The 20,497-nt window shown below is 38.0% G+C and overlaps 3 protein-coding genes and 1 long non-coding RNA gene across 4 annotated transcripts; 3 read left to right on the plus strand and 1 right to left on the minus strand.

Moving 5' to 3' along the window:
* The first annotated feature begins 12,309 nt into the window (after window positions 1-12,309).
* On the plus strand, window positions 12,310-14,682 carry LOC141594941 (F-box/kelch-repeat protein At3g23880-like). Its single transcript, XM_074414922.1, has 3 exons — window positions 12,310-13,456; window positions 13,995-14,082; window positions 14,337-14,682. Exons 1-3 carry the CDS (start codon window positions 12,310-12,312, stop codon window positions 14,680-14,682), a joined length of 1,581 nt encoding a protein of 526 aa, XP_074271023.1.
* Window positions 14,683-15,030: 348 nt separating this feature from the next.
* On the plus strand, window positions 15,031-16,099 carry LOC141594252 (thaumatin-like protein 1b). The gene is made up of 2 exons (XM_074414385.1): window positions 15,031-15,142; window positions 15,334-16,099. The coding sequence occupies exons 1-2, from the start codon at window positions 15,079-15,081 to the stop codon at window positions 16,020-16,022; spliced, it is 753 nt and encodes a 250-aa protein (XP_074270486.1). The 5' UTR covers window positions 15,031-15,078; the 3' UTR covers window positions 16,023-16,099.
* A 574-nt stretch (window positions 16,100-16,673) lies between these two features.
* On the minus strand, window positions 16,674-17,434 carry LOC141594253 (uncharacterized). The gene is made up of 2 exons (XR_012522081.1): window positions 17,161-17,434; window positions 16,674-16,739 (listed from the first exon to the last, which is right to left on the minus strand). It is a non-coding gene; the product is annotated as an uncharacterized LOC141594253 (long non-coding RNA).
* Window positions 17,435-18,055: 621 nt separating this feature from the next.
* LOC141594254 (mitogen-activated protein kinase 4-like) lies at window positions 18,056-19,464 on the plus strand. Its single transcript, XM_074414386.1, has 2 exons — window positions 18,056-18,551; window positions 18,662-19,464. Exons 1-2 carry the CDS (start codon window positions 18,099-18,101, stop codon window positions 19,343-19,345), a joined length of 1,137 nt encoding a protein of 378 aa, XP_074270487.1. The 5' UTR covers window positions 18,056-18,098; the 3' UTR covers window positions 19,346-19,464.
* The last annotated feature ends 1,033 nt before the right edge of the window (window positions 19,465-20,497 follow it).

The following is a 20,497-nucleotide window of genomic DNA, read 5'->3' on the forward strand; positions in this document are numbered from 1 at the left end:
TTATGTGATGATGAGACCATTGAGCAACTTCGTGTTGATGGAGTCACATATGAGAAAGTTGAGTTATATCTTATTCATTCTGCGATGGACGCCCATAATGCTGATGTAAGTGATGAAGTCCCAAGAGAGGTGATTATGAAAAGTAAGGAAGACACTCTAGTAGAGAATATAAATTTAAATGTTGGTGGTATGACTAATGATATAGAGGTCGATTATCTAGAAGAGGCATATATCAATGAATTTGAAGAGATTATTGACAATGAAGACGAGGGGAGTACCTATGATGAGTTCATTCATGTACAAATGAAAAAAAGAGATTGGGTTACAAAGAGAAATGATGATTTTGGGAAAACTCAGATAATGAAAGAAGATTCTGACGAGGAAGACAGTGTACAAGTTCTGAGGAAAAAAGGACAAAAGGATAATTATTGGGGTGAAGGGGAGGGTGAAGATGAGGATAATAGTCTTTTACTACCTGAAGAAGAACAATATAAGGATAGAGATTCAGACGATGAAGCTGCATTTAGTGCGGGTGATGACGACGAAGATATTCATGTACTTGATAAACGTGAATGGCTATTATATGAGCCTACAACTCCATTTGGACGTGTTCAACTACAGTTGGGACAACTTTTTGAGAAAGTGGAAGTTCTAAAGAGAGCACTTATTTATTATAGCTGTCAAACACATCGCAGTTTTCGGTATTGTCATAATGAGCCAAAAAGAGTGCTTGTCAAATGCAAGTTTTATCCTGAGTGTCGCTGGAAGCATAGTGCTAGATATATAAGGGATTATGAATGCATACAAATACGATTTTTTAAGGATATTCACACTTGTACACCTACTAGGATTAACAAGAGGGTAAATGCTGATTTTCTCGCTGAAGAATACCAAGAGAAGCTATTGAAACACCCAACTTGGAAGCTGAAATCATTTGTTAACGATGTGAAGGAAACCTATGGTGTAAAGATTAATAGGTGGCAAGCTGGAAGAGTTAAAAAGAATGCGCTGTCAGCATGTGGTAAGGTAGTGGGAAGACAATATGATTCACTAAGAGCCTACATGTATGAGATGAAGAAGTCGAATATAGGGACTAGCGTATTTTTATCATTGAAGTCCTGCATTCCAGGTTGTATTCCGCAATTTCACATGATTTACATAAACTTTGCTGCTGTTAGACACAACTTCCTCCATGGATGCAGGAGGGTGCTTGGCCTCGATGGCGCATTTCTCAAAGGGTATTGTAAAGGCGAGATACTATGTGCTATAGCAAGAGATGCAAATAATCAGATGTTTCCCGTCGCATGGGCAGTAGTGGAAATTGAATCTAAGGAAAGTTGGGCTTGGTTTCTTGGACATTTAATTCAAGATTTGGAAATGGGAAATGGGAATGGCTGGACTTTACTGTCCGATCAACAAAAGGTTAGTTCATGTTTTAACTATTTTTTTCGTAATATTTTTGTATATCTATTTTGGAGAAACTTTCATAAATTACAGAATTATTGTGTAGGGATTAATGATTGTAATAGTAGAGATACTACCCGAAGCAGAACATAGACTATGTGCTAGACACATTTTTACAAATTGGATTAAAGTCATCAAAGGGGTTCCATTACATACGCTTTACTGGAAGGCGGTCAAGGCTTATACTGAGAAAGTGTTTAACGACGTTATGCAGCAGCTAAGACAACAAAGTGAGCGTGCTTATACTGAGATGTGTGCAAGAGATGTGACTAAATTTTGCAGATGTTTTTATAAGACTTGGGCTTGTACGGATGTAACTTGCAATAACATGGCAGAAACATTCAACTCATGGATTCTTGATGCTCGAGAGAAACCAATTTTATCAATGCTCGAAGAAATTAGAAGGCAAGTAATGTCTAGAATGGTAGAAAAGAGAGGGGAAGCAGCCAAGTGTAATAGAGTTACTCCAAGAATTCGAGCAAAGTTGAATGAATTTAGGCAAGCAACGAGGAACTGGGTACAAATAGAAGCTAGTACAAATGTGTATGAGGTGCAACACACCCATAATAGTTCATTATCGTACACGGTCAGACTTGATCAAAAGGTATGTGCGTGTAAATATTGGGATTTGAATGGAGTTCCTTGTGAGCATGCTACCTCAGCCATATGTGCTATTAACCAAGATCCGGAGAGTTATGTAGCATTTTGGTATACTAAGGAAAGCTATGAAGCTTCATACTCAGTTCCAATGGAGCCACTTAATGGGCAAGCTCTATGGCAGACGGTCGAAGAGGGCTCAATTTTACCAAGTGATCCTAGGATAAAGTGTGGGAGACCTCCAAATAAGAGGAAGAGAGCTTATGGTGATGTTCGACGAAAGCGACTCAAGTACAGGCTCCCTAAAAGTAGCAAACAAATGTGCTCAAGTTGCCAGAAAATTGGCCATAACCGCAGGACATGCCCATCTAAGGATACTTGAGATCATTTACTGAGTAGTAAAAGTATCCCCTCATCATTGAGTATTGTAGCTACCCACATTTTTTCCTTTTCATTTCTTTATGAACACCCACTGCTACTCTTATTTTTTCCTTTTCATTTCTTTATGAACACCCACTGTCTTTGTCAATTAAAATTAATTTTGCCAAATTTTTACTGATCATCTACTGTTAAGTAACTTTGCATCAGACATGCAACTTAGTTTGGATTTGCATGATCATCTAAGTGGAAAAGCAATAAACTGATCTACGGGTACAAGTTAAGAGAATCCAACGCAGCTATCTCCACTGCCTCGCCAACTAAAACCCCTTTAAATTGGGATGGTGCCAAGGAAGAAAAGGCTGTGTATTTGATATGTGGAAAATTAATAAACTGATCTATATAAAAACAGAAGTAACATAAATAATAAAAAATGGTCTCCCAAGCAGTTCATTAACATAGAGAAAAAGCATACTCTAGCAGATGAAAAATTTATAGCTCTTCTAATATATATATAGAGCACTCCCTAGGTAACAGATTACTATTTTTTGCCCATGAACTCGAACAGTCGAACATACACCAGAAAAAAAGAACCCAGAAATTTGGGATGGTGCCAAGGAAGAAAACGTTTAACATACCTGAATTTTCAATCGGAATCGTTGCGAAATTTCGTTTAATTTTCGAGCTTAGATCCCATAAAATTCCCTTTAATTTTATCACAGCAAAACAACTTCGTTTAATTTACCACACAGCAAGATCAACCTCAACCATCGCCATTGTTAATTTTCGAGCTCAAATCGTGTAAAAATGGCGGTATGTAAGTGTACTCTGCATAAACTCAATTTTCCCCAAATTTCAATTTTTTTCCCAGTTTTTGTGATACTTGCTCGAAAATTGAGATGAAAAAAAATGGCGGTATGTAATGGTGGATGATATATGAGAATTAGTGTAGGCTACATACAACAAACAACAAAATTGAGATGAAAAAAATAGAAAAATGGATCGGATTGAGGTGTGAGGATTGAAGGAGCTTAAAATAGTATAAGAGTGGGAGAGATAAGAGGAGGAAGTAACGAGTGAGATAGTGATAAATCATGTTTTTTGTTTTTTTTAATTTATTATTTAATTTTATCTATCCTAGTCATTTTTCCGGTGCCACGTCAATATTTTCCGGCGGCTAATTTACTCGGATATCTCTAATTGGGGCGATTTGCACATCGGGTATAACTAATGGGGTTAGTTTGCACGCGTAAAATGTTATGAGGCTAATTTGCACGTAGTGGCAAACGTTTGGGGCTTATTTGCCACTTCCCCCATTGAAACTCACCCAAACACCCTACCCCAAACCATGCACCCTCCATCCTCCATGGGTCTCCTCTTCATCTTTCATTTCCTCAATTCTCATTCTCTCTCTTCCTTTCACCAAACACCAAATTCATCTAAAAAAAATCCTCCTTACAATCCCTAAATCCTTCATAAATCCTTCATTCCTCCACCAATTTGCATAAAAATTATATATTCGGAATCCTCTTTTCATCCTTCATCTACTAGTAAACTTTATTTCCATTTCCCCCAATTTTTATTTAAGACACTTTTTTTTAGGGTTTCGAATTTAAGCTTAATAATTGTGTTTTTGTTGTTCTTATAGGTGAAGAATTTGAAGATGAGTTAGGTGACTCATATGTTGTTGAAGATGAAGAGTAATTTTGGGTTTTAGAAACTTTCTCAAATTATTACTTGTCTCTTTGCTAGCTTAAGGTAACTATTCCGAGTTACTCGACGAATTAATGTCACATTAGTAGTTGTATTTGTTGTTTGTTGTTGTTTATTGTCGTTTGTTGTTGTTTGTTGTTGTTTGAGACGATCTTGTTGATAAATGAATGAATGAAGTAAGATGAGTATGCTTATGTTTAGTTTATGTTACCCATTTGTATATTATTGTTTGGAACAAATTTGGATGAGGAATTATGTGTTGTGAAAAGTCTGTGTTTTGGCTGGAACGCGTCAGTACCAGACCGAGACGGTTTCCAATGTTTCTAAAAATATGACAGATTGAACGGCATCGAAAAATTAGGTGGTTTAGCCACTTGAATCACTCAATTCGGAGTCCGTATGAGTAAATGGCGTTGTTTTATCGATTAAAATTTATAGAAAAGTTTAACCTTGTGTGAGACGGTTATTTATGCTATTTTATTATGCGAGAATTTTGTGGAATTAATTATTTTGTAAGTTGGAATATATTTTCTTATGTTGATAGTCTTTCACATGATAGAAATTGGAAATGGCATGAGAATGATATTGTGATGAATTTTGTGATTTGGGCCAAAGTAGGCCAAGACTCTGAGCTGGGCTAGATTGACCGAACGAGTTTGGTCAAACTAGGTTTAAACCGGTCAGCCTCGATTTGACCGATGACCCGTCGCGGGACTCGGGTCGAGGGTTTGTCTTTGAGGTGAGATTGGTTGTTATTGGATGTTTTATGTTATGCCTTGATGTTTGTAATTTTCATTTCACATGTTGGTTGTTGGATGCTTTGGATGCCTTATGCTTGAGTCTTGTTGCCTCTCTGCCATTTTAGCTTGTTCTCATGGATTATGGTATTGTTGGTTAGCTGGAATTTGGATTATTATTGATATTGGAGATATTGTTGGATTGTCAGCTGAATATGCTCTTGCGTAGTCTTTCATATGCTAGGGTGTGTATGATCATTTGTGTGTGTGCAAGTTTGGACTCTTTGCCCCTCTTATGGTTAATTGGGTGTCCTACTTGTCATGTGTGGTGTGGGCTAAAGTATTCAAGCTGGGACTAGGTCCTAGGTGAGTATTTCAGCCTTCGTCATAGATAGGCCCTTAGAGTCTTTGACGAGTGTATGTTCACAGCTTAATAGCCTTTCTGTCTTAGCTTGGTGGGCTTATATCCAAGTTAGGGCATGACCTCCTGACGTACTCTTAGAAGTATGTGGTCAGCTTAAGTACTAGCCAACCCTTTGGTGGACTCCTTAGGGGTACTCATGTGTGTGATCATGGGTCTTGGATGCGGTACTTTCCGCATGTCGCTAGGTCTGCGCAGGTTTAGGACTAGAGTGTTTACCTTACCTCGTGGTATAGACTCGAGTTGCAGAGTGACTATTGACTATCCTAAGAACTTATGCCTGTCTCTAGATATATTGTCCTTTCTTATTTGATGATTCTATGAATCATAGAAGGTGAGATGCAAGCCGGCTATGGTTGATAGAGTTTGGATTCCTGGATGTTATGTGATTCACATGATAGTGTAGTATGAGTCGGTCTAGTATTCACATGCTAGGACTATGTGTTGTTTTATTGTTGTTCACATGATAAGCACGATTGTCTAGCATCTATATGCTAAGGCTATGTGTTATTCATATTCATATTCTTATGTTTACATGTTATATTAATTATGACATTTCGTGGCTGGGAGAACTCGGAGTTACTCCCCACTGACCATGGCTTTCGTATTTGTATAAAATGCGATTGACAGGTAGGTGATGCATATATGGGGTACATGGACGAGCTAGCTAGCAAAGTAACCTTGGGACCTAGATTGGCTTTATCTTATTGTGACCCTTAAACACTTTTTATGACATGTACTTTCGAGGGACATATGTCTCCCTTTTTCATATTTGGGTTGTATAACTTTATTTCGCGACTTTAGCGATGTTTTATTTATGAGATTTATTTTAAACCTTGCATGTTTGACACCTTCCCGTTTGGATATTTTTATAATAGGTTCAGGTTTTTTAAAATTTACAGGTTTTTACCCAAATGAACCTATTACAAACATATCCATGCAGTTTTTATCTAGAATTATGTGTTTACTTTTCCGCAATAAATGAGGGTGTCACAGTTGGTATCAGAGCATATTTGCTCCCAACGCACGTTTGTGCACCCCAATATAAATAACTTGACCTTAAAATAATAAACTTGAGAGATGGGTAGGATGGGTAGACTTAGGACCTTATGTTGTAGTCTCTTTGTGATTGCTCTTTGTTAGGTTCTAACATGTTTGTTGATTGCCTCGTAATATTTGTTGTGCCTTGTATCAATAACCGTAAACCTACCAACGTGAAGATCAAGATTTGGTGCCTATTGTCGAGGACTGAAGATTTGTTTACCTTTGAAGAATGCTTCTACTTCCTCGAAGATGTTTCTCATTCTTTGTGTACCTTGTCTTATTCTTTATCTCTTGGTGCTTATTCTCCTTCTAAACTCTCTCTTCTCTTTCCTTGAAAGTTACTCTTGTACCCTCCTAACTTGTCCTTTGTTCCTTGTTTATCCTACCTTAACACCTTTTTGATAGTACTCTTTCTTTTGAGGAACATTGACCTTGGTTTGGAAAATTCAACTTTTGAGGAGATTGTTTGTGGTTAACCCATAACCCTGGTTTTAAGAGGTTGTGATGTTGGAAAGACTTAGGTGGAATTGAGTGGTGGAATCGAAGGTGTAAGATTGAGAGAGTAAGTAAGTTGAATTTACGATTGGCTTTCGTAATCACTTTAGATATGAGGGTTTTATAAGGTATATGTTACCATATGAGAAATACTAATTTTGGGATTATTAGTTGGTCTAAGTGAGTGATCTTAATTACTACTTGAGGTATGGAATGAGAGTGAGACTAAGCTACATTGTTGGGAAATCTTAGCACTTGTTTTAGTAACTAGAAAGGATAATGGTATGGTTGACGCCAATTGTTAAGTTGAAGGACATAGTATTAATTTATGGTGTTAGAATGTAGGAATTTAGAGATTGGAATTAGGACCCTTGATTGAAGATTTTATCATTTTTAGAAACCCATGGTTGACACTAGTTGGATATGAGTATAGCTTTGTTGGAAACCCTGACCTTGATCTTGTGGAAGTTGTTTGTGGATGTTTGAGGATTTGGAGTGATGAGATCACACTTATAGTGGAGTACCTTGTTTCATGGAATTGCTTAGGATGAAGTAACATGAGTGTTTTGAGGAAATCCTTGGAAGTGTTTTGGTCATAAGTTTTGTTGTTGGGAAGTTTGCGGAACCGTTTAGGCTGATGGTGTAATTTGGGATTCGAGTACTTGGCGTTTCCCTCTTGTCTAATTCCCTTCTTCTTTGACCATGAGCGTTACCATTCATACCTCCTTTCCTCGCTTTATCTTGCTCCTCCCTTAAGTTTGATGCTAGTGACCTATAAAAACTCTATCTTTGACATCCTTGTTGACCTTACCTGAGGATGGTGTGGACTACGATGTTTATTGTGATGCTTCAAAGCATGGCCTAGGTTGTGTCTTGATGCAAAACCGAATGGTTATTGCTTATGCTTCTCAACAACTGAGGGTTCACGAGGTGAACTATCCGACTCATTATCTTGAATTAGCCGCCGTGATACATGCCTTGAATACATGGAGGCATTACCTTACTAGAGTTCATTGTCGCATTTATACCGATCATAAGAGTTTGAGGTGTATCTTTACCCAAAAAGAATTGAATATGAGGCAAAGAAGATGGCTAGAGTTGGTGAATGATTATGATGACGAGTTGATTTATCATGAAGGAAAAGCAAATGTGGTGGCCGATGCTTTGAGTAGGAAGACTAGTCACTCTTTGAGCACTATCCGTGTGTTACCTGATGAACTTACCACGGAATTTCAAAAGTTAGGGATAAGCCTGGTTGGGAAGGGCTTTGACTATCTTAGTGCCTTGAGTGCAGAACCCGACTTTTACCGTGAGATCCGTACGTGCCTACCTGAGGATGCTACTTTCAAGTCCATTCAAGCAAAAATCCAACTTGGGCAAGCTATGGATTGTGTGGTGGATAGTGATGGATACCTTCGTTACCAAGGTAGGATGTATGTTTCGAGAGTAGCCAAGTTGAGGAAGAAGATCCTTGATGAAGCTCACCTTTCTCCTTACTCTATTCATCCTGGTGGTGACAAGATGTATAAAGACTTGAGATTACAGTTTTTGTGGCCTAGGATGAAGATTGATGTCCTAGAGTATGTTAGCAAGTGTCTTACCTATCAGAAAGTGAAGATTGAGCATCAGAAACCCGGGGGTTTGCTACAACCTTTGGATGTTCCCCTTTGGAAATGGGAGTCCATTTCCATGGACTTTGTGATGGCTTTACCTAAGACTGCGAGTGGAAAAGATGCTGTTTGGGTGGTTGTGGATCGATTGACCAAGTGTGCTAGATTTATACCTATCAAGAAGACATGGAACTTAGTTGTCCTAGCTGAGGTCTATGTGAGGGAGATAGTACGCTACCATGGAGTGCCTAAGGATATAGTTTCAGATCGTGACCCGAGATTCTGTTCCCGTTTTTGGACTGCTTTGCAAGAAGCCATGGGTAGTAAGCTACGATGAGTACCGCTTTTCATGCCGCTCTGAGATGGGGGACCGAGAGGACTATCCCGACTTTAGAGGACCTCCTCCGTGCTTGTGCTTTAGACTTCCACACTTCTTGGGAGAAGTGCTTACCTCTTGTTGAATTCTCCTACAACAATAGCTATCATACTTCTATCAAGATGTCACCTTATGAAGCTTTGTATGGTAGGAAGTGTCGTAGTCCGGTCTGTTGGGATCAAGTCTAAGATGCTCATGTGTTGGGACCGATTTGGTGGACTGAGACCATCAATCGAGTTCGAGATCATTCGAGAGCGTATGAAAACCGCTCAAGACCGAAGCGAGAAATCTTATCCGATGTCCGTCGTCGACCACTTGCCTTTGAGGTTGATGATCGAGTATTCCTTAAGGTGTCACCTATGAAAGGGGTGAAACGGTTTGGCGTGAAAGGAAAGTTGAGTCCCAAATACATTGGACCTTTCCGTGTGCTTGAGAAGATTGGTCCCGTTGCTTACCGTTTAGAGTTGCCCCCGAATTTGAGCAAGGTTCATAATGTCTTCCATGGACGAGCTAGCGAGCAAAGTAACCTTGGGACCTAGATTGGCTTTATCTTATTGTGACCCTTAAACACTTTTTATGACATGTACTTTCGAGGGACATATGTCTTTCTTTTTCATATTTGGGTTGTATAACTTTGTTTCGCGACTTTAGCGATGTTTTATTTATGAGATTTATTTTAGACCTTGCATGTTTGATACCTTCCCGTTTGGATATTTTTATAACAGGTTCAGGTTTTTTAAAATTTACAGGTTTTTACCCAAATAAACCTATTACAAACATATCCATGCAGTTTTTATCTAGAATTATGTGTTTACTTTTCCGCAATAAATGAGGGTGTCACAATTATCATATATGAACTACTTCCTTTTTCCACCACATCATTCATCATTCTCATATACTTTTTCAACAATTCCAACCAACATTGTAAACCAACTATCATTCTACATGCTTTCAACCAACAACATACAAAATCACAGTGATTCATGCCACACATCACTATATAGGTACACAATTCATAAAATAAACACATAGCGATCCCGACTCATATCCCATGGTGACCGGTTCAAAATTGTAGGGCGAGTTCGCGACTTTAGGACGTCTCCCAAGTCTTTGCATTAGCTCCTACAACTTCTACCCCGGGTTCATTTTAATTTGACTCCCTATGTTCATTAGGTTCATTGGTTACAGGTTTCAGGATCGTCGCTCTGATACCACTTTGTGACACCCCCATACTCCAAGTGCCTTACCAGGACCATTCAGGTATAAGAACGTCACCATCTCGGTTTCCCGAGGCAATGATAATCAAATGACAATAAAGAAACATAATTTAAATAGCCAAACTGTTTAAAGTGATTACAAGTCCAAAACCAAACTGATAAAAGGTACAATACATGTTCTCAAAAACCAAAGGTCTAAACAACTAAAGTATGACAGCTAAAGACTCTATTCAGCTCGTGGTGACACATCCCAGCTAGCCCAAACGCCTTTAGTGAAACCTGCTCAATAACTGCTCACCATCCCCGAATGGATCACCACAGTTTTTAAAACAATTAAACGGGGTCAGTACTAATTACACAAAACAAGATACAAAACTCCAACCTACCAAACATGAACTCGTAACATCAACCCCACCTACTATGTCTTCTTCCATAACATGGCTCACTATATCGTATCCACAACATTATAGCCTCTCTCGACACTAACTCCATAAACTACCAACTACCATCTACAAACGCCGCTAGCTCCATTTCACTAACATATTATCCACTAGAAAAATAATCCAACATCAAGACACTCATAAACATCAAATGGAATGTTACAGTTAGATCGGCCCTTCCGCCGCTTGGTTGGCTCAAAGCCAATGTTGACGCGGCTCTTTCCCCCTCTTCTTGTTTAGCTAGTCTGGGGTGTGTCATTAGAGATTGTCATGGTTCTTGGGTCTTAGGTTGGTTTACTCGCATCCCTGGTCATAACTCATTCCTTTGTGAGGTCCTTGCCATCCGAGAAGGGATTTTACGATATAGTGTCCATGCGAATAATGTCTTGATTGCCTCTAATTGCCTTGATGCGCTTAACTCTATTTTGCATTCTAATGCCCCTTGCGGCCCCTTTGCTAATATTATTCTTGAGTGTAGGGCTCTCTTGCAGGACTCACCCCATTTAAAGCTTGTGTTTGAGAAACGAACAGCCAACCGTATGGCGGATGCTATCGCTCACCACTCCTTCCGTGACACTAGCTCTTCCTTGGGCTGCTTTGAGTGGGCTTATACCCTTCCTTTTGTTGTTGAACTTTGTACTACTGACTTCGTTTTGGCCTGCACGCCTCTTTCCCCTGACCCGCCCCCTTGATGTAATTTAACTCTGTTCGTTTTCTTTTATGTTCCTTTTATCCAAAAAAAAAAAGAAATTGAGGGAGTATTACTTAATTATCAACCAATGTTGTCACTTGTCAAACATTCATTAAAAATGGAACGGAGTAAGGGAGAGATGAAGATTGTTGCCACAATGAAGTTGGTAAAAGAATGTTAATTAATAGCTTTGAGTTTGGTCAATTAGGAAAGTGTAGTAAAAATGGTTATATTGGAAAATAATTTTAGAAAATGATTATTTTGGTAATTAATTTTAGTAGAATAGTTATTTTTGGCAAAAGACCTGAGTTAAAAAATACCATGATTTGGAAAAATGGGAGATGTTTTGAGAACCCCAAATCATGGGATTTTTTTCCCATGAATTTTCAACTCAAACTCCTGTGTCAATCAAACTCACGGATGTTAACCAAATGAGTTTTGACCAATTCATGTGTTTTGTAAAACAATGTGAAATTAATTCTCATATGGCAACCAAACGAGACCTTAGTATATAGGGGGATAATCAACCAAAGCTTAGATATATAAAAGATCATAAAGTAAACGTTATTAATTAACTGGTTTAATAATGACCTGGAGTGAAACTGATCCAATTTGTCACCCGATAATGACAAGAGATTATTGGTAGTCGACACCAACATATCATTAACCCGACACAACCCGAACTCGATATAACTTAACACACGTTAACCCGACCCATAAACAACCCGAGTGACTCGATTACCACTATAAATTTACTTAAGGTATTAAAATCACACAATCAATACTTTATACTCCGCAATATCTCGCACCAAAAAAAAAAATACTCCGCAATATCAATGTGGACTAAGGTAATAAAAGTACAAGTATATTTTTTCTAATATATTTAGTCTATTTGACTATTTTCCATAAATCTTCTTAAGAAATTGCCATGATTTCCTAACATACTTTTTTCATGGTTCTACTAGGAATTTAATTCCTACCTAAATTCTTACATTATACGGGTATATATATATACTATGTTTTCCCTCAAAAAAATATATATATACTATGTTGGCACGAGTATAATAAAACTAGTATAGCTCGAAAATCGAAATTCCACACTTTTTAACGATCAAGCTGATTACCAATGACGAGCCTCGAGGGCCTCAACATGGACGTTATCATCATGGAAATCCTTCCGAGTTTACCCTCCAAAGCCCTAATCCGCTTCAAATCCGTCTGCAAATCCTGGAATTCCGTAATTTCATCCCGGGATTTCGTCCGACTTTATCTCCGCCACCAATCTCTCTCGTCTTCCGAAGCAGACAAACGCCTCATCCTCGCTGGAGACAAGCGCATTAACTGCTACCAACTTGACCCACACGCAACAACCACCACAACGACCTTCGATTACAGCAAAACGAGTCGATATATGTCCGTCATCGGGACATCCAATGGCTTGCTATGTATTTGCCTAAGTAAAGGTAATTTCAGCGAGTACTGTATTCTCAACCCGACAACCCGAATTTACCTATGTATCCGTAATACCCTTCATGAAGAACTTGGGTTTGTACACAGTCATGGGTTCGGGTTTGATCATGAAAACCTCGATTACATAATAGTCGTTGTATCCGAGTATCGCGACAATTCCGCCGTGAAAACGCGAATAACTAGTATGTACAGCTTGAATAAGAACACCTGGAGTGTAGTTGATGAAATAACGTTTCCTACAGATAATATGCACCAACTTAGGAAGTATGGTGTCCTCATTGATAACAATTTGTTGCATTGGATGTTTTGGATGCCCGCATTGCAGAAACATAGGATCGGTTGTTTCGACATTTGTAAGAATAAGTGGACAGACGATGTGGTAATGCCTCGGTTTTATTACGACCCAACCTGCAACAAGGAAACCTACCTAGTTGATATTAAGCTTAATGACGATTGTTTGTCTTCGACATTCATGGATGTAATTGAGAATCGATACTATGTGTGGGTAATGAAGGAATATGGGATACAAGACTCATGGGTCATGTTGTTGAGCATTCCTGTTTCAAGTTGTTTTGATGGGAAAGTTATTACACTTGTTGCTAGTTGTCGGAGCTCAGACATGGTTTTACTTCGACAACGTTATACTAGTAAGTTCTTATGGTACAATAAGGTTAATGGCGGAATTAGAGAGGCTAAATTTGATGGAGCTCCGAATTTCTGGAATATTCAAGATTATATTTGTAGCAGAAGCCTTGTTGACGCTCCGAATTTCTGGAATATTCGAAAACTGTTTGAGCATACCTGTCATTTGGCATGATTATTTGGTTGGTTCCAAATTATTTTTTGACGAATATATAACTTGTTGCTTAATTCATTTTATGGAGACCGTCTCAAAGCTTGGTTGCAAAGTAGTCCGTAATTACTATGCCATATCAAAGCGTGCTTGCTAACTACTATGCCATATAAAAAATGGATGCAGTTGCGCTTGTAGTTTTAATTTCAAAATTAAGTCAATATTGATGTCTCGAAGATGATACAAAGTAGTTATAATTTGAAAATTAAGTAAATTATAAATCTTCCATGGTGTGTGCTTGATTTTTGAAACCAAAGTCATGAGGCATCAACAAGTTCTTGAGTTATTCTTCATCCTTACCTTTATCAACATCAGGTGTGATTTGAGAATTAAGTATGGAATAAGTAGTGTAGTTAGACCTTTAGGGGCATACTGTCAAATGATTGCGAAATACATTCTACATCGATCAACCTTGCTGCTTTGATCACTGCAACATGCATATGGTTTGGATCACATTAACTTGTTCTGTTGTACATTTAATTGTGTAGTTTTTACCACCTTAGCCATTTCTAAAATGAATTCTGGTACAAGCTTCGTTCTTATGAAACAGGCTATGAGCCGCTTGTACATAATCCGGTACAATACCACGATTCTACTTGAACATACACAAAGAATAGTAGATTTGGAAACGGGTGATTCAGTTAATCAATATTCAATATGATTGGGTGAGCTGTGAAAAGGTTGCTATAAGTTTTGTAGTCTTTTAGCCACTATATAAGCTTCCTTCTACATTAAGGGATTAATGAATATAAAATGAACTATATGTCTATATCATTAATTTATATTTACATTGATTTAGCATGTAACGTAATCTGTATGTATGATATTAGTTCTGTTAGTAGTATAATTAAGGAATATGGGGCACAAGAGTCATGGGTCATGAAGGAATATGGGGTACAAGAGTCATGGGTTATGTTGTTGAGCATTCCTGGTTTTAATTGTTTAAAAATAAGGGGAGGTATTAATCTTGTTGCTTGTTGTCAGAGCTCAGACATAGTTCTAGTTCTGGTTCGACTGCGTTATAGTAGGAGATTGTTCTGGTACAATGCGGTTGATGGCGTACATAGCGAGGCTAAATTTGATGTAGCTCCGGATTTCTGGGATAATATTCATGCTTACATGTGTAGCAGAAGCCTTGTTCATCTTCCTGGTGAAGAACTTTTTGAGCACTCTTGAGGCTGTTTGCAAAAGTTCGACCGAGTCTTTATAATCGTTCACACTCAATTACTTGAATATCAAAATTATGATATTTTTGTTAGGTATTGTCAGAACTGTCATTTTGCATGAACAATAACTTCGATTATTTAATAACATTCTTATCTCAAAACTTGCTTTCTAATAAAAATCGTAAATCTTGATTAATTAATTTTATGCATACCGTCTCAATGCTTGCTTGCTAATTAATTACTATGCCATAGCAAAGCGTGCTTCCTAATTACTTAGCCATATAAAAAAGAATGCAATTGTGCTTGTATATAAGCCATATTCTCTCAAAGATGATAAGGAGTACTCCGTAATATATAACATTAAGTAAATTAATCTTTACACGTTTTGAGTTTCGAAATCAAAGTCATGAGGCATCAACGAGTTCTTGTGTTATTCTTCATCCTTACCTTGACAACCCGATGTTTCATAGGTAAAACCCGAGTTCTTTATGTTTTCCTTTTCCACTTTTGTAAGCGGAATTCTGAACAAATTTAAAACGTCGAAAAATCAAGAGTAGTTGGTTCTAAAATATACAGTATACTCCTATATATGTAATTGGCTTAGAGATCGTATCGTTTATATTTCTTGAAGACGTTTATATTTGGTTTATAAATGCATCAGGAAGTGAATCAACAAAGTTTATAATACAAAACAGATGCCCTGACACGATTTGGCCAGCGACATTAGCAGGATCAGGAACCCCTCAATTAGCCTCAACCGGTTTCCAATTAAGCCCCGGCTCAACAACCTCTCTCGATCTCCCTACCGGTTGGTCCGGTCGACTTTGGGCTCGAACCCTTTGCTCCACCGATTCACTTGGAAAATTTAATTGTGACACAGGTGATTGTGGTTCGGGTACAATTACATGCAATGGGGCCGGAGGGGCCCCACCAGCAAGCCTAATAGAATTCACCTTATCGGGACATAATGGCAATGACCAAGACTTTTACGACATTAGTCTTGTTGACGGGTTCAACTTGCCAATATCGGTCACACCACAAGGCGGGTCCGGTACCAAGTGTAACACGATAAGTTGTCCTGTGAACTTGAACTCGGGTTGTCCCGGGGAATTGGCACTTGTGGGGGCGGGAGGGCGTGCTATTGGGTGTAAAAGCGCGTGTTTTGCTCTCGGACAACCTCAATATTGTTGTACGGGCGGGTATGGATCGCCTAGTACTTGTCCTCCGACGGTGTATTCTAAGTATTTTAAGGGTGCTTGTCCTCAAGCTTATAGTTATGCTTATGATGATGGGTCTAGTACGTTTACTTGTAGTGGACAGCCTGATTACTTGATCACATTTTGTCCTTGATTTTAATTGTAAGTTTCGTGGAAAACGTGTTATACAATACGATATTGCAATAATACTCGTTTATGGATTTACCTCGGCTACTTTCGCCATCGGAACCTTGAGTTATTCAGAAGAGACTCCTGTTATATGCGCAATGATTCATTATTTGTCATATTGGATCGTACTCTTAAATTCGAAGTTAATAAATTAATTCGAAATTGTAGATAATTAATATGAAAATAGTATTACTCTTTTTCAAACTGAATCAATTGCTAAGAACAACATACATATCAACGACGACCACCAAAATTTAGCACAGTTCTAAAACTGCCCACATGTAAGTCTGTAACTCGATCTAACCCCGACCCGACCTACCAATTAACCAGACCCATGAAAAATGTATACCAGACGTGAGCTAATTAAACATTAACGTGAACATGACTATAAATATTTTACCTAAAAGTCTAAAACATTAAAATCTGTGATTTTACAGAGGAATTAGCATAATGTTATGTTGCCCAATGAAATATAACATGACTATAGAGTTGTCACCTGTACAAAATCTAATGTTGACTGTCTAAGAGCAAAATAAAACATGACTATCCGTCACAAGCTGGAGACAGACAATTAAAAACACTCGGCAATGCATCCATGAACAGAAGAACCTTTTCATATCATTGAAAATTGTCTTTATCCATTTGATAATGACGACATTCTACAGAGCAAAAGCGTAAGTCCCTGCAATTGATTTCGAAAGCAAATATGATCAGTCGATGATAGAGGTAAAATTTAATTTACTTGTTAATGAAGATGATGCATATCTGAAGGCTCGAGAATCGGGGAAGGAAATTCAATATATAAATGGACGTTATATAAATACACACAAAAATATCCGCATCTTGGGTCCTCTGGGATGACCTTACCCTTTCGCCTATTCCCTTTATAATATTCCGTTTTTAGTTAAATTTTTCGGAATTTTTTTGAGTGTACCTTATGAAATTAGTCGTCCGCCCCCTAAGTTCAAATCCTGGCTCCGCCACTGTGTCTCATTGATCTAGTTTCTATATTAGGAATATTTTTAAAGGATAATTTTTGGATACCTAATTATATAGATAAAGATTGTAATAGTAAAAATAAAGAGTTGGGTTAAAAATGATACCTGTACATATAGATGTCTTTGCCTTTCTCAAATTCCATCTTACAGCAGAAACAATTCTCTAGGAAACCAACATCTTTCGAATTAACCGGCTCCCGTACAGGTGAAGATATGCTGAATATACTCGGCTTCTGCTGTTGATTCTCCGGTACCAACTCTTTCCCAAACAGTACCTCTGGTTTTGGACGGGCGTTGGATTCCCCGGGTTTCAACGTGTGACAATACATGCGTGGTCGCTTCACGTTCGTCGTCGTAGTCGTAAACGACATCTAGGAAGTGTATGTATGTTAAACTTAGAAAATTAAAAAGAGGAGAAGAAGAGTTTTGAAGGAGTGAGGAGTGTGTGTGTGTATATATATAGGTTAGTGTTAATTGGTTCCCGAGGTTGTTTAGGAGTTTGGATAACTTGCATGTTAAGACGTTAATTATGGATTACTTGTGTAATTAGAATTGGAAAATGATAGGATGGGAATAGCAAATAGTAATTGTGGGTTATTTGAGTTTGTATCAAAGTGGGTTATCTTGGATTGTTAAGCTTCTGTAAAACGGTTTTACGATAAAACATTTGAAAACTATATTACAGACTTTAATGTCTTTTTTATGGAATAGTAGTGGTGGGTTCACTTAATTTTACAATAACACTTGAGAAAAACGGTTCTAGATTTCAATTAGGAAATATACAAACTAAAACAAATTACAGTGTGAAATTAATTAAACTAGAATTGTGTTAGGAGTAGAAACTAGATATTTAGTTATAAACTTGGACACCAAGCTAAGTCGTCATTTTAGGTTTAAATTTTTACGGTATAATACACTTATATAAATACAATACAACATCATGCACCCTTTCTACTCTCTTTCTTTATTTCTTACCTACACAAAACACATAAATAATCTCTAAAAACATTAATATTAACCCTAAATTATTATTCAAGATAACAATGATGATGATGATGCAACAGCACCGTAATAACGTTGGTGTAATAAACAACAATTTTCGCAACACTCACACAAACAACGGGTGGCATAAATTTTTTAAAGTTTGGGATACCGTGTTTCAGGTCGAAGCTAAGTACGAGCCTAAAGATCCGATAGGCAGGGGTGCCTATGGTGTCGTATGTTCTTGTATGAATACCCTCACTAAGGAAAAAGTTGCTATTAAGAAGATTAACGTTCTTGATAATTCCGTCGAAGCTTTGAAGGCCTTGAGGGAGTTGAAAATCTTGCGTCATGTTCGCCATAAAAACATTATTGCATTGAAAGATGTTATGATTCCCTCAGCTAAGTGTGAGGATGTTTACTTGGTTTTTGAGCTTATGGATGCGGATCTTGGCACCCAGATTCGTCCTTCTTTACGGTTGCCAAATAACACCATCAAGTATTTGATGTTTCAGGTACGTCATCAAACCTTCTGCTTCTAAATTAGGGTAAATTAGGTATGTACGTACAATTGTACATCTTTAAAATCTTTCTAATTAATTCACCTTGTATGGAATTCATGCAGTTGCTTAATGGCCTTGACTATCTACACTCTTCCAACATCATTCATCGGGATTTAAAGCCGGGGAATCTCCTAGTGAACGCTAAGTGGGACCTGAAGATATGCGATTTTGGACTAGCAACAACCACCAAAGGCTCACCCCAAACCCAGCCAGCAACGGAATACGTCGTAACACGTTGGTACAGAGCACCAGAACTACTCCTCCAATGTCACACCTACGGACCCGCCATAGATATCTGGTCCGTAGGTTGCATATTCGCTGAACTACTTGGCGGAAATCCCCTCTTCCCTGGAAAGAACCAAGTGGACCAGCTGATGAAAATTATCTGTATTTTGGGAACACAAAATAACTCAAATCTGGGGTTCTTAACAAGTTGGGAGGCACTAAATCTACTGAAATCATGGCCTTATACACCAGGGATCACCTTCGAGTCGTTATTCCCGTATGCCGATCAAGAGGGGTTGGACTTGCTAAACAAAATGTTGGAGTTTGATCCAAGAAAAAGGATAACGGCTGCAGAGGCATTGCAACACCCCTACATGCGAAGTATGTATTATTCCCTTACAAGCCAACCGATTCCATATCCATGTACGGTTGACGTGGACGCCGACGCTGGAGTCGATAAGATCAGGAAAATGATATGGGATGAGATGTTCTTATACCATATTGAGGCTGCTTTTCGATAGTTAATCATCAAAACAATAAACGGAGTATTATTTGTCTGTAATGGTAATTATTCTGTTTGGGTTTCAGTACAATTAGCAGTTAAACTCTATTAATGTAATGGCTATTCAGTTTTTTGAGAATTACCATCTATGGAAATCAGATTGTATATTCAAGGTGCCAATTACTCGTAAGACTTCTGTAATGATCATTATTTGTAAGTATGGAAAGCAGAGCTATTTTTGAGCTATCTGTACTTTGGAAAATTTGTAGCTTTTGGATATCATGTAGCAAAATAATCTGACAGGGTGCTTAACCTGCTCGTATAGCTTGAATAAGAACAGGTGGAGGGTAGTAAATGAAATAACGTTTCCTAAAGATACAATGCAGATACGTAGGAGGTATGGTGTCTTTATTGATAACAATTTGTTGAATTGGATGTTTTGGATTCCCACATTGCATCAATATAGGATCGGTTGTTTCGACATTTGTAAGAATAAGTGGACAAACGGTGGGTAATGAAGGAATATGATTTTTTGTTTTCGACATTCCTGATTTTAATTGTTACTATGCATACCGTCTCAAAGCATACCGACATTCCTGATTTTAATTGTTACTATGCTTGCTTACTAATTAGTAATCATCTTAAATCGTGCTTGATTATTTTTATGCATGCCGTCTCAAAGCTTGCTAATGAAATAATGCGTAGTTACTATGCCATATCAAAGTGTGCTTGCTAATTACTATGCCATAACTGAAAAATGGACATGAGACAATTAACTTGCCATATCAAAGAGTGCTTGCTCCCAGTATCAACATGACAACATTAGGTGCAATTCGAGAATTAATATTTGTTTAGAGGAAATAGAAAGACGACTCCCGGCAAATTGCTATAATCGACCATCTCTTATTAGTCATCCAATTTTAGAGAGAACCGCCTCATCCTCGCTGCAAACGGCCGCATTAACTGTTACCAACCACACGCAACACCCACCACATCAACCTTTATTTACGGCAAAAGTAGTAGTCCATTAATGTCTGTCATCGGTGCCTGCAAATCTGCAATGGCTTGCTATGTATTCGCCTCAGTAGGTTCAACTCTAGTGATTTCTGTATTCTCAACCCAACAACCCGAATTGAACAAACCATTCCTACAGATACAATGGACCCACTTA

This window comes from Silene latifolia, chromosome 8 (genome assembly GCF_048544455.1).
Source record: "Silene latifolia isolate original U9 population chromosome 8, ASM4854445v1, whole genome shotgun sequence".
Classification (NCBI taxonomy): domain Eukaryota; kingdom Viridiplantae; phylum Streptophyta; class Magnoliopsida; order Caryophyllales; family Caryophyllaceae; genus Silene; species Silene latifolia.